Source organism: Symsagittifera roscoffensis, chromosome 4, assembly GCF_963678635.1.
Source record: "Symsagittifera roscoffensis chromosome 4, txSymRosc1.1, whole genome shotgun sequence".
Classification (NCBI taxonomy): Eukaryota; Metazoa; Xenacoelomorpha; order Acoela; family Convolutidae; genus Symsagittifera; species Symsagittifera roscoffensis.
Genome location: NC_087065.1, coordinates 26,883,761 through 26,898,905, shown reverse-complemented (window position 1 = coordinate 26,898,905; position 15,145 = coordinate 26,883,761). Strand labels below are relative to the sequence as shown.

Sequence of the window (15,145 nt, the reverse complement as noted above, 5' to 3'; positions counted from 1 at the left end):
TTTGAACCGCTAATTTTCAATAAATAAGAGATTCAACAAAGAAAAAATTCAAATTTTGTTTCGGAATTTTTTTGTTTGAAATGCTGTTTATAATTTGTAACAAAATATTTTAAAGTATCATTTAAAGTAATCAAAAGTGATCAAAAAAACTTTCGAATCTAAGGTCGCTTTGAATAATGTTGGTCTAACTTGTTTAAAAATTGAAAATACAAAGAAGTTAAGATTAATTGAGTACTTTCATTAAAATTAAGCAATTGCTCACAAAATCAAATTGAATATAATACAATACTCCAATATAAAACACGATCGAAAAGTTGGAATACAGAATACACCCTTTTCGGACAGTCTATACATCTCAGATGCTTGGACAGAAAAAGTGATTACATAATTTTGAAATCAATGATTTGTAGCACCGGAAAATATGTTACCCTGTATTGGTCGTTTAAATAGTTTTTGTCACTTTGAGAGACTATTTTCAAATTTTAACACATAATAAAAAGATTCATAAAATCTAATTGATTTACTATCACAAAAATGTTTGTTTGTTCTTTTTCATTAAAATGAAATCTGGCTTTCAGTAAACTTGAGATCTAGGAACGAATCTATCTCCATTACCGTTTAATTCTAAATTCGAGTTCGGTTGCTGTTCCATTCCCGAGGAATTTTCAATTCGCCTGCAGGAAGTTGGCGGGTTGCTAATTGTTTGAGAGTTTGCGGCGTTGGGTTCGGATTTGATCGGCTGTTGCGGGTTTCTAGATTCCTCCAATTCTTTTCTTCCCTGAAAAAATGAAGTCTCTTCCGTTCTAAAAACGGTTGATTTGTTTTACTATCAAATTACTGCAGGCAAATCTCCAGATTAATTTCGATATTTCTTTAAAAAGTTTTATCAATTTAATGACATTAAAGTATACTATTCGACAAAATTATGATAAAATTGTCAATGTTTAGATACAATTGTATTTTCATTCGAAGTTTTGGACGGACGTACAGCTTTTCCAATTTCGCCCATTCGGTTTTTGGCGAACTCGATGCGGATTCCTCCTTTCTCGGACGACTTCAGAATGTGACCTTGAAGGGCTGTCATTGCAATGATTGCAGCTGCCGACGACTGGGAAAAATATTCATACATACTCAAAATCGGATAGAAAACTTACACAGAACAAAAAAAATAATACGGCTTGTAAACTTACATTAAATTCGACAAAACAAACTGGAGTTTGGCCGTTGTTTCTGTACATCTTCAGCCTGTTGAACCCAAAGAAACTAAAAACATAGACAGCGAGCTGAATGATTAAGTAAAATTGAAAAAAAAACTTTTATGTTTTGCATCTGCAAAATATAAGGCAAAAAATGAACCTAGTGTACATACTCGCCCCGAACCCAGGTTGAGGTGGTTGAACTATCCTTCGTAGAAATCTGTCGACCATTTTTATCTACCGTAGGAACTTTTCAACTATTTTTATGGGATATCTATAAGTGTTTTTTCGTTGTGATACTTCATCAGATGAACCAAAAAGTGATAAGACTTTTAGAGATTTTTTGGCAGCAATTTGGTGGCGAAAAAAAAACAAACAACGAATGTAAAAGTAGTTTAAACTGGTCGACCCGTGTACCGTCCCTCGTCGACTTATGTATTGATACCATATTTGGCTGACCTATATAATTTGGGTCGAAAAGCGGAATTTTTGATAGCCTCTACAGTCGATGCATTGTTCGATCACCTCAACCCTCGAAATATTTTAGAATAGGATATTTTTGTCCCGACTTTCAAAAAAGTGTACGAAATTTGAGTCGTAAGACATTAATACGACCGATTATCTAGCCGCAATTCAATTTGGAACTGAATAATTTTTTTGCGGAATAATTTGCCACGCATAAATCGTGTTACGCTTTCAGATCTATGGATAAAATCTTCAAAGTGCGCATAAATTAGTCCAGAGCATGGCTGAATTAGTAACTTTCAAACTCCCATAACTTTGTAAAAAAGGATTGGAGGTAAAATATTTTTTACGCTCGATTTCAAGTCGATATCTTTAATGGGGTATAAGGGGTTTTTGTTAAAAACTTTTATTTTGATTTCCGAAAATTGACTGAATAAAAAACCACACCAAGCATAAATATTTCGTTTTCTTCGAAAGTCGAAACCATTAGCCATTTTTTATACCACCTGAAAGGTATTGTTATCCTGAGCTCAAGTTTTAAAAAAATCACCTCCGATCAGTTTTCGCAAAGTTATGGGTTTTTTTAAATATATTGCTGATATATTTGGCGGATATATGAGCGGAAATTTAATCCTTCTGAGAAATCGTAGTAAATTGAATTGAGGCTTGCTGTTTAGTCTTGCTATGTTTACTTAAACATAGCCTGTAGGGGATGGTTTTATACAAAACAATAGCTCGCATTGTTAATTTTTAAGCGATTTTTGTAAGCAATTACTTTGAGCCAAGTTTTCATTTTTTTCGGTCCAATTAAGGTTTTACCATTTGATGAAAACAAACTAAAACTACGAGGACCGTGTTCTAGATCTCGTATGACGGTTTTTTCAATTTTGTGGATCAATAAATTAAATTTTAATATTATGAACAAATTTGGAAATAGATGAAAAAACACACTCGGGAAAACTGACCCATTAAAAATGAGACTGAGCTCATCTTCAGTTGATCCATGTCCCAAATTTGCAATGAACAAAGTGCTGTTATTTGTGGTCGGCGCCGTCATAGACCCCAATCCGTTGTGGGCCCCGAAGGCCGCTGCAGGCGACGCGAACGAAGGCATCGCAATGGCTGCTGTCGGCGAGTGCAGCGGATGGCCTGTGGCGAGTTGCGGGTGTCCGGTGGCGTGACCTTGAGACGCGAATTGGGCTAGGAGCTGGGCAGTGGACATGGCTGCTGCGGCCTGTTGCGAGGCGGCGGCTGCACCTAAGGCGGCACCCGTGTGTGTCTGGGGCAGGAGGGTTGCAGCTGTCTGCCCCTGGTGCTGGTGCTGGTGTTGCTGTGGTGTCCCGGCGGCGTGGGCTAGATGGGGGAGGTGACTGCTGCTGTGGTGCTGCTGTTGGTGGTGGCTGTGGTGTGTGGTGTGCAAATGTTGGTTAATGTTGGCGGCATTGGCGGCTGCCGCGGACAACAGTGCAGATGCGGCTTGGTGCTGTGCGACCTGGGAGAGGAAAAGAAAAGCGAAATGAAAAAAGAAAATTAACAAAAATGAAAATTATCTAACTCAAAAGAAGAAAAAGAACGAGAACAAATCACCAATTCAACTCAAATAAGAAAAACCATAAAAGAGGTAAATCTACTTCAAGTCCGCAACAACACCATCAATTTTGGTGTTCCATCTTCGCGTCGAAAAAAAATTTGGATGTTATTTTTCCAAAAGTTTTGACATTTCGTTCGATTATATATTAACTTTTTCTTGTCTTTTTAAGAAAACTGTTCACGGTTTCAAAGTTTGATTTTTTGTTAACCTTTACCGACTTATAACGAAACTACAAACTTTTCTTGGAGAGACAAGACTAGTTAAAAATCCTAGTGCAACAAAATTGACGAATATTAGTTTCAAAAAAGTAGCCAATTTAGAATTATAAGTGTAGTTTTCCGTGTATAAATGAGCTTTGGGTGTTTTTTTCGAAACAAACTTCGACTTTTACAGCTGTTTTTGACGGAATTTTTTATACAGTATGAAAGATATTCAGTGTTCAGAAATACAAAAAAATTTTCTCTGTCTATTTTTTGTAAACTTATAGGGGTTCGAGTTTGACTACTTTGACTACTTAAACCGAGATTGGGAACGCCTGTTATCATGGGCGGATTCAGAGGGGGGCGGGGGGCGGACGCTTCCCCTCGCAGGGATTCGACCCCCTGCCGACCCAAAGGGTCCCCCCTTTGGTATTTTTTAGAAATCCATTTTCAGCCGACCGATCCTTAAATTTTTCTAAAGGCGCCTTCGGCGCCAATATCTATTAATTTTGAGGAGGGAGCGCGCGCCAAAAAAATGTGATTTTTTGGTCAAAATTGTCCAAAAAGTGCCCTAAAAACGCCTTTTTTTGACTGTTTTTCAAAATTTTGCCTGCGGCGCACAAAATTTGAAAAATTTGGCCAAAACAGGGACTAAGCCTGCTTAGGAAGAGCTCGAAAAATCAATATCAATTCGGTCAACCTAAGAAAGAAAAAGTCGACAAAATTTTCGAAATTGAAAATCCCCCCCCCCCCCCTGCCTGTTATATTTCGTCCTAGTCTTTGTCTTATTCTAAACTGAATTATGGCAAGTAATTTGCTCGTTCTAATTTTTTATGTATAAACTAGTATTTAAGAAATAGTTTTTTTTTAAATTTCGATTTAAAAAAGCAGTCAGATCATTCAAGATTTTGCGCAGATGCAAACAGTCCTGTTCATTTTTATGGCGTAAACTTTTTCCCCTTTGGCCAGATGACAGCATCTATAGTGATGTTGTCGAGGATTTGCAAGTGAGTTATTTCTGTTATATGGCGTTATGAATATATATTTTTTTCATAGCCTCATTTTTCCATATGGCATCAAAGTTAGCTGCTCACACCAGATTTTGACAGTTAACTTGGATGAAAAGACTGTTCAAAAGAGTGCCGAACTCAATGTGTGCCGAAACATAAAATTACTTGCGAGCTGAACTTTGACATTACTTTGATTTGCGTAATATTTATTGTCCTTTCCTATAATTTTCAGATGGGTCTTTAATTGAAATTTAATGTAAATTCCTGAAACAAGTTGTTGAAGCATGTTTTTCAAAAATTAATTGGTAATTGTGCTACTGCTGCTACAGTAACCTTGAGATGTTATGTTAAATATATGTATAGATATTATTGTTACTATATTCTCAAGGCCATTATGTGCCAACCTGAAACGTTCATGACTGTTAGTCAGTCTAACCGTATTATCTACGGATGTAACATGCGGAGAAGAGACTCAAGATCAGTCTAAATTAACATTACCTCTTACCTGTTTTCAACTCTACTGAGCAAGCAATCTATTAGTTATCACATGGCGCAGCCATCAGGATTTTTGACTCAAGATAACACAACCGACATGGGCATTCCCGTACTCTGGACCAACGCGCAGTGTGACCCATCTCTGAAAAATTTGGTTCGACCAATTTTTACTGGCAGTTACGGTGAAAGAAAACGTAAGCCCAGAGATATTGTTGGAAGATCTGAAGCCAATCTTAGAAGAAACAGTTCCAAGACCAGAGACACCACGGACAACTGAAGATGCGCAGGCAGTTACAGATAGGGAAGCTAGAGACGAATTGGCTCGATACAGAGTTCTGCTAGAGAATGAGGAGAGAAGAGACAGAGGACCTAAAGTTGGCCACAATGTTTATTACAATGAGGTGCAGAAACGACTCGCATCGAGGTCATTTCTAGCACTGGGTACCGAAGGAAAAAACGATTTGTCCAAAAGAACCCACATATGTAAGTATCTAAACTGGAATTTCGAGAAATGGTGAGACTGGCGAAAACCTCTTTTGAGAAGACAAAGAGCGTCACGTGTGATCGGGACAAACTGTCTAACAGATCACAAGAAACAGGAGAAACTCTAGAAGCATTTCACGCGGCATTAACTGCACAGGTAGCGAGGGCGGAACTGGGAACATTGGAAGATGAATTAGTTAGAGATTTATTCATATCAAAACGAATAAAAACGGTATTGCAAGATACATTAACCTTCGAAACATTTCCACCCGAAGACGTGCTAAAAAGATTTTCAAAATTCGGAAAAAATAAACAAACGATACAGCTGTTTCAATAATTGAACACAACTAGTGCAAAAGCAGGTCAACTTATTGGGGCTCACATAAAAATCAAACAGGAACCTATCATAGCTATTGGTAACAAAGGGCCAAACAAAAGAAGACAGACAAGGGATCAATGTAAAAGAAGAACAAATGATACAAAAAAAACAACGGAAGGTCCGGTTTTGAAACAAAAACTTGCATTAGGTATAGGGTCATTTCAGCTATGGGAAAAACTTTGGTAAAAACTGCACCAAACTCAATCATTTTGCTAAAAAGTGTCGGTCGCAGCGGGTAAATAAGATTACTGAAAACACAACTAGTTCAGATGAGAAATGTTCTAAGAACACGAAACTTATAACAATGGAGATTTTAAACCTGACGGCACAGTTCGTAGACTACATTAAACAACCAATCGCGATATTTGGAGCGATCACAGCAAACATCCGTTAAGCAGGATGGGAAGTAATAGGAGCATCGTTTCTTATTACCGAACGCCGCACCACAAAGTGGGGATACACACAAAGTGGGGATACACACTACTCAAAAGCCGGCACCCAGAGAAAAAACAACGAGGTTTGATGTGATACTGCGCGAGCAGTCGGAAGGTTAAAAAAATCACTTTTATAAAAAACCTACGAAGCTTTTTGATCGGCAAGGATGTTCAAAAAACCACGTTATGAACACGAAATTTAAAAACCTTTTTATGTCCAATAAAAGAAAAAGATAGGAGGATACCGATCCACATTCAAGAAAAGGTGCAAACTGAGCTTAACAAACTTCTAAAAGAAGGGCACATTCAACGATTAGACAAATTTACCAGCGATTCCTTTATAGCCCCAATTGTCATCATGGTTTAAAAAAATGATATAAAAAAATTGGCATTGGACGCCAAACCAATTATTAGCCATTTGTTCAAGAATAAGTATCAGATGCCAAATGTTGATGAACTGTTGGATGGAATTAGTCAAATAGTAACAGCGAACACAAAAGAAACTTTATACGTCTCAGTTCTAGACTTGAAATACGCTTATCCCAATTAAAGCTAACTGCTGAAACAGCTAAGCAGTGCAACTTTAATATTATAAGAGGACAGGCAAGAGGTACATATCGGGTTCTTAGCGGGTTTTATGGGCTGGCTGACATGTCAGCAAAGTTCCAAAAGGCAATGGATCCAACCATAAACCACGTAAAAAAAAATGTTTTGCCTTCCAGATGATATTCTGATTGTGTCAAAAGGCAATGAACAAGAAGATTAGTTTCGGATGTACTGAGACGACTCGATGATGAGAACAAAGCACTGTCCAACCGTGAGGTCATAAATTGTTATCGGACGGAATTAAACCAAAAATAACAAAAACAGAGGCGATACTGAAATCAAACACACCAAAATTGCTTAAGCAGCTTGGATCCTTTATGGGTAGCGTAAATCATCAGTCAAAATTTATCCGAAATGCAGCGAGTTTCACAGACAAACTGAGACCTCTACTGCGAGAGGAAAATGCAACGAAAAAATTTTAAAATGTTAAGTTACCAGTAAAAAAATTCGTATGGGGGAAGAATACTCGGGAATATTCGAGACAATTAAAAAAGCGGTAGCATTTATTGCCCAAATACATTACTATAACCCATAGAATAACACTCGAGACAAGTACAAGAAGTGGGAAATGGTTATAACTCAAGTTAAGTACAAAAAGAGGGTTTCTTAAAAAATATGGTTATAACGTTCCTTAAATTTCATTGGCTCTAGCGGCACCATTAGAAAAAATATTGGTTGGCCGAAAATTGGTTGTAAGGAAGGAATCAATAGGAAAAAAATGTTTTGGTTTTAAAAACTTCAAAACATCATAGATCTTTTAAGCCAAATGACTAATTTTAGGAATTTTTGATTGATATTGTTTTGACTTATGGGCAAAATTGATTAACTACTTATGATAACGATACGTAAAATTACAATTCTTTCCTTCTCAGCAAACAATATTTTTGTTTCAACCATTGAAAATGTGGAGGAATTTTGTAATCGTGCGTGTTTCAGTTTTTTATTTTTGTTTGTTAAGCAAAATCAGGTATCACAAATAATCATTGGAATGGATCCAATGCTTTATTCAAATGAAACCCTTTTAAGTGTGTTTCGAGTAAGTAAAGCAAGTGTTCAGGCTTTTTATAGAAGTAAGAGCAAATATTTTTATTTTCATCTCAGTTAATTATTCTTCGAAGTTTTGAATCTCAAGCGAACAAAGTGAGCAAGCAATCTTATTTTGATTGTCAACTAAAATCATTTACCACAATAAATCATTCGAATGAATCAAGTCATATACAAAGAAGTCCTTTTTGTCGTTATTTGAATGGCTTTTTAAAAATGTCAAAGCGTTGTCCCAGAGTCGAAAAAACTCTGAAATTTTTTAAGTTTTAGTCTAAATTTGAGCAAGTAAAACAGGAGAGTAGGCATTTTATAAAAACGTTTTCAGTGCCGTTTTTGAAATACAAACTTCAAAATTTCAAAAAAGGAAAAATAATTACAAGTTTTCTAATTTTTTCTCTCTTCATTTTTCGACAAAATCGTTTTTTTTTTGCATTTCTTCTTTTTCTGTGGCTATTGAATTTGCCTAAATTATAAGTTTTTGATTTTCTCATCACACCACGCACAAAAATCAGCACTAACTTTTTTATATTTTTTTGTCGGAACATGGTCGGAACATTCTGTGCTATTTGCACAGCAACCGGCTATTCTTGTTATTTTGTGCTATCTGTTGAAATATAAAGCACATTTCGAAAACAAGGTTTTCGAAAACTTTGATCACAAAATTGCGGGTGTTTTAGGAGCGTTTTCTACCATAATATTTTATTTGTAATGATTTAAAAAACGGCAATATGAACATTAGGTTTGCTTGGCACTGCGTATTTTTTTCAAAGAACTTCCAGTGCCGGTTCAAATTGTTCAGTGCCTAAATTGAGCAAAGACAATGCATTGAATTTAGCTAGAATTAAAATCATGCAACCTGCTTTGCAGGATCCGGACAAAAAGTTCTGAATCAAGTGTTTTTTTTGTTTTTTGTTTTTGAAACATTGAAATTTTGAAAAACGGCGAAGCGTTTTTTGCGTAATTTTTGATCAAGCAAGTTGAAACCAAAATGACCCGTATATTTTTGTAAAATTTTATGCAACTTTGTTCATCATTTATTGATTAAAGCTGGTTCAGTTTGAAAAAAAAACAAATTCAAAGTTTCCGGTTTTATTCGATTAATTTGAATAACCTCTGTACTTTTGGAATGCATATCACGGTTGATAGATTCTTAAATTATAAACCATTCGATCACCGACAACCAATTTTTGAAGTATCCGAAATCGCGATGTAAAATTTTTACCCCCCCCCCCCCCATCAAAATTTGAAGCGGAGAATAGTGGCTCGCCGATTATAGCTGCGGTTGCGTTGATGCTCGATAAAAGAAACAATACCTAAGACATTTAGGGTCGGGATATATATTTTTAAAACGTAAAATTAACTTCATTACAGAGAAACGTAAAACAAATCAGTCCAGTCGAAATAACCTGTGAAGTTTGTTAAAAACCATTTTTTACTCCACTTGTCACCCTGAAAATTGTTGTTCACTGTTCAAACTGTGAATGAAAAACGTATCGAAATCTTTCACGACGGGGTCTAACTTTGAGATTTACGAAGTGTTGATAATTTTCCAGACAACCTTCCTACCAATGCAACTCAAGACACTTTAGCATTCCTCTCCAGGACACTTCAAGATTACTTGTAAATCAGTGACAGGTAAAGATTCAAATGCCGGTTAATTTTGAAGGTAGCCGGCCGGCAAATCGAATCCGACTGCCCCTTTTCCAGATTAAATTTCAAATTATAAAAACTCTTGCTGGGTGATTTGGAAACACTGTCACTTAAGACGCTTAAACTTTGGGTTTGCAGAATGTCAACAATTGTAGCAAACATTCTGAAAATGCAAACGTTTTACGTCAACAATTTTTCTATCAGAAAAGTGTAGAACATTTCTATGTTTTGTTAAGTTAGCAACTGCTCGTAAACTAATCGAAAGTTTGACAATATTATCTTTCCCGGTTAACGGAGGGAACGTTTGGTATTATTTAGACTGTTATAACTTGAAGTAGATACAGGAGGGTCAGATAAAAGATTTGAAAGGCAGTTAGTTGATTTAAATTGTGTTCTGATAAAGTAGTGGTAGACTATTTCATTAGGTGTTGGTGTGTTTTGGTTTGCAAATTGCCATCAAATTTAGGTTGAGAAATTTGGACGGATTGCCTCGGTATTTCCCTGCGGGTTCCCAGCTACCGTCAATCATCAGGACAGACAGGGAGCTCTAATTAAATTCGAACCCGTTAGATAGTTGAGGCACCAATTGCGACATTTTCCATGCGCAACCCAATTTGGCAAGGGATCTCGGGGGACCTAGACCCGTCAATTGAGACTCGAATTTGAATCAACCCCTCGCTGGGTTGCTCCTTTCACCCCTTCCCAACCCTTCCACCCCTGTCAAAGTTCACAATCACTCGGCCCTTATCTGCAAATCCCTGAGTCCCCCTTATTCTTTTCCCGCCTAACCACTCGCTCCATTCTCGCAACTCATTTCTATTCAGTTTCTAGTTATGACCCTGCTGATTGCACAGAAGAGTACTTCAATGCTTTGAATTAATTATGGCTGCTGATTTAAATTTAACTATGGTAATTTTGGATGTGACCAATTCAAGACTGGTTGATTGTTCGGCACTTCATCTATTGGGTTGAGTCATGAAGTATCAACAAAAAAGTAATCAGCTAAAAAAAAATTTTGATTTTTAAAAGAAAACTTGCATGATTCAAGCAAGATAGAGAACTATTACTTATCCATACCTAAGTGTCCATTTTTTTCAAAGCAAAAAGTAGATCACTATTTTTAGAAAAGGAAGACGGGCTGGGCTGGTGGGATGATTAAATTTGAAATGTACACCTTAGTATGCCGAGCAAGAAGTAAATTGAATTGGCGTGAATAGATTTCAGGCAGGTCTGCTTTTGATTGAGGGCACTTATCAGACCATTAGGGAAAAACCCGCCTCCTTTAATCGCCCAGAGGGCAATTGTTCTGTCAGTCCAGCCCCCATTCATCTCAGTGAAGACTATGAAAGCCAACCACGCCAGATGACAGAATTGGGCAATTGCGTTGACCATTTTGTCACATTTATTCAACTCTCTAAAGCCATGAAAATGTCCCGTTTTTCAAGGATTTGGTTTCTGATGGGCATTAATACTGGACTTAAATTTATGGAAACATATAAATCTGTCAGACGAAATGAAGCTAAAACTTAATAGCGCGTATTTCCTCTCTCCTCGAAAAATTGATGTTTTTTGAACTTTTTTAAATGTAGTCAGTTCGTTCTGAGCTACTTGCACAACAACCGGCTATTCCTGTTGAAACTAAGTCACAGTTCAAATATCAGTACAGAATCAGCTTGTTCGCATTTTCCCTCCGTTTCTGCAGTGGAACTTATCCGCCGACACTTTCCATAACGTCCAGCCTGAGCAATTCTGGCTGACAGCGACAGGTGAAACGGCATCCCAATTAATCTCCGGTCGAAATTCACTAGCAATTCAACAAACATCACCTCAATTCAATCCAATCCCCCACCCGACACCTACTCTCAATGGTCCTTTGACACGTCCTTTATTCATTCAAACCCCCCAAATGGGACCCCCTGTCACGCTACAACTGCCTATTTAAATTCAAACCTCCCCCTCCTCCCGGCATTCATACTTGTCCCGGCATTCATCAAGGATTAGCTACACCGTTTCTCATTGAATTGCTAGTTTTAAATCGCCTCTTAAGACAAAAGCCTATGACGGTTTAAAAATGAGGAAAGAATTGAAAATTCAACCAAAAGGATTTTCAAGGCTTGTCAGATTTTCTCTTGAAATTACCTTTTGATGGTTTTAAATTTCCATTTTATAAAGGAATGATTAAAATGTGTGATTGTTTGTGCAAAAAAAGTAATACTCAGTTTCATTGTCTAGCAGTTAGGATAAATTTTTGTGACAGATTTCTTTTTTGTCTAATAAAAAACTACTTTAATTGTGATCAAAAGAACAAAACAAACTAAAAATAATCGGATAAAAGACTAAAAGTCAAGTCAGTGCTTAATGCTGTAATGCTGGTGCGTTTAAGCATTCCTTTTCAGTTTAAAACAAAAACAAGAAGAGTGTTTGCTTTCGTAAAGACTAATTCAGCCAATTTGAATTGATTGGTATTGACAGTTTCTGCAATTTTAATAAAATAGGAATCTCATAAAACTATCATTAGGGCCATAAAGACTATGAGTCTAAACATGACAACATGTCGACTAGCATCAGATTCGAATAGCGCAAAACCCAATTATTCTACCAAGCGTATCATTTTGTCCATCTGTCAGAAAAGCGTTTTCTCGTCTGATTTTTACGCAATTTGTTAAAATTTGCTATTTGCAGGCTGCGGTTCAATGCAACTTCAGACAACATCAAAACTGAGTGAATAGATAGCTTTCTGCTTTATGGGCATATATGCTAGACAGACCTGATTGTGTATCTGCAGGTTTGCGGCAGTGGGGGCGGCGAAGAAGCTCTGATTGGCGGCTGCTGCTGGGGACGTGTGAGGGTTACCCGGTTGGTGGTGGTGGTGGTAAGTCAATCCCGCTGTCCCGGTTGAGCTCTCAGCTGCTAGTTCGACCGCGTAAGCCAAGCTGAAAAAAGTTTCGGTTTTAGTGCAAGTAATCTAAAACTTCAAATAAGGCAAAACTTGAACGCAAGTTAAAATTTAAGTAAGTATATTCAATTAATAAACTTACGCTTGTTGTTGCGAAGTCCATGCATCTGTTGTGCTAATGAATGGCGACATTCCTGAAAAAAAATTTCAATTATTAAGGAAAATTTCGTAAGTCTTTTTTAGATTCGCCAGAGCTCCCAAAAACAGGTAATTCAAATTCAATATTCAACGAACCAAACGATCGAAATCAACACTTAAATAATCTTGTGCAGTTTTAAATTTGGTAATGAGATTGCATAAACTTATATCAAAAACTGGTATCAAAAAGTTGCAATGCTACATGAATGGTGAAATTTTCGAAGGAAAATCTGCGGTTGCTTTCCAGTAGAATTTGTTTATGTTATTCAATATAATAGGTTTGACTAACTAACTACAGATTTACACTGTACGAGTTCGCTATTGGTATCTGTCTTACAGTTTTTCAAGCAAAACATTTCCGACAAAAATTCTATTTCTTTGAGAATTTTCTGGTGTTCGACTTAATACTTGGCGAGAAACTGAACATAGCCACTGTCGCGAACTGTAGCCACTGAACATAGCCGCTGTATTTTCGAAGAAAGTAACGCAATCAAGTTTCAGAATATTACAAATTTTGAAATATCGCGACTAATTTTTGTTTTTAGACAGTTGCCATTTGTTAGACTATCCCGACTTACTTTCAGACTTCTGCGACTAATTTTAAACTATCACGACTAAATTTTAGACGGTCAGGACCCAAATTAGACTTTGTTCGCCACTATGAAAATGTTTCAAGCCTATGAATTATTGGTCACGGAATTAACTTAGGTGTGAACTTGAAAGTCCAAAAATAAATCGCGGATCTCGACCCTTGAGCTGTAAAAATAGATTTGTTTTGCATTTTGAGCGAAAGCGGTTTAATTAAGAAACACTTACCGGCGTATGACGCCAATAGATGAGATTGCTGACTCGGAATAGCTGCGACTGGACTGGCTGCCGTTAGCGTCGGAACGTGTGCTACAGACATCTGGACGTAGTTGCCGTGACTACCCATCACTGATGCTTGAGAAGTCAAATTGTCCCCCCTTTGGGCACAGCCGAACAGTCCATTGGGGATGATTCTCGGGTGAACCTGTTTGTAAGTGGGCGATGTGGGGGATACATTACTCGGCATTGATTGCAAACTGGAAGAGGCGCTCAAGGAGGGGCCAAAAGTGAGTGGCTGGTTCTGATCGGAAGACAAACTAGAGGGTAGGGTGTTGTTCTGCATGTTTTGCAGTTGCTGCTGTTGTGCTTCGCTCTGGGCTGCTATGTTGTTCACATGGATGAAGTTTGGGTGGTTGTGGTATTTCTGCATTTTGGTGTTCGTCTTCGCAAACTCAAGTCGGATTGTCATGGCAACGTCGGGGTCAAACCTCACGCCCTGAAGTTAAAAGGAATATTATATGTGGCTGTAGGTTTGAACATTTTGCTATTCAGTTCTAATTATTCGATCAGTCGAATTTTTAACAAGAAACTTCTGTTTCTTGTAGAAAATTCTAAGAAACTCAGAATATATTTTTTTCTCTAAGTCAAGAAAAGGTGTTCTAGCAGTTTCTGGCTCAATCAATTTTCCTTACTAGGAAAAAGATATTGGCGTTTGGTGTCCAAGTAGTATTTATATTAGTGAGAAACAAGTGTCACGTTCTTACCTGTAGAGATTGTTTTGCTTTCTCTGCACTCAACTTCGAATCGAACATGACAAATGCGACCGGCTAAAATTGATATTTTCCTTAAGAAACAAGCAAACAAAGGTGAACCTCTGAATTATTATTATAAAAGCTTATAAATACAAGTTCAATTTTCGAAAGCGAAGAAAATGGATGCAGTTGATAAGTTGATTTTAGACTCTTACCGCATAAGTTTTTGCCTAAAACACAAAATTAAAAACATGAGCTCACATACTTGGTTGGTTTTTTGTAAAATTTTTAAAAAAATGCTTACGTCGTTAAGTTTAGGCGTGTTCTTCAAAAACGATCCCTCGTAACCCTAGAGAATAGTTTCATTTTGTAAGAAAAAAAATGAAAATGTTATGAATACTAAAATTATGTTGATGCTGGTTAAAGAAAGGAAAGTGACCTTGAAGTTGCGGAAGAGAAGGTAGAGTTCACGCGGCTTCGTGTCCATGGGCAGTCCACTGACAAATAGCGTCCTTACCTGAAAGGAAAAATCCTTGATTCCGACAGAATGTTTCAAAGATCTCAAACATAATATCGAAAGATAGCCGCGAGAAGACTGAAGATCAAAAGAGTAGTTGACGCATAAAAACAGTTCTTTTTGTTATTTTTCAGCTTACAAAAACCATTTGGCTCTCTTCTATGATAAAAATGATCAATTTTATTGATTATTAGAAAATTTACACCATTTATTTATTGGGCTTTAGTGAAAAGTTTATGGACCAAAAAAGTTGATGGTATCAGGGCATATTCCTTTGATCCTTGATTCACTGCCTGTATGAGCAACTTTCAAGAAACGGTGACATGTTACAATAGGTGGTAATTTTAAGTATAGTTCATTAAATTAGAAAATAGAAATTAGACATATTTGAGAGTCATAGTAATCGGTTTTGAAAAATGACT

General features: G+C 37.0%; 1 protein-coding gene across 1 annotated transcript; it reads right to left on the bottom strand.

The window, feature by feature from the left end:
* Window positions 1-207: 207 nt before the first annotated feature.
* LOC134843944 (protein couch potato-like) lies at window positions 208-14,723 on the bottom strand (the record flags this gene model as incomplete). Its single annotated transcript, XM_063860310.1, is given in 11 exon segments — window positions 208-778; window positions 989-1,108; window positions 1,191-1,263; window positions 2,627-3,153; window positions 12,321-12,486; window positions 12,592-12,643; window positions 13,464-13,950; window positions 14,219-14,281; window positions 14,422-14,436; window positions 14,511-14,555; window positions 14,646-14,723. Coding segments are annotated over 11 exon segments (1,830 nt in total), but the record flags the coding sequence as incomplete, so codon positions are not given.
* Between the last annotated feature and the right edge of the window lie 422 nt (window positions 14,724-15,145).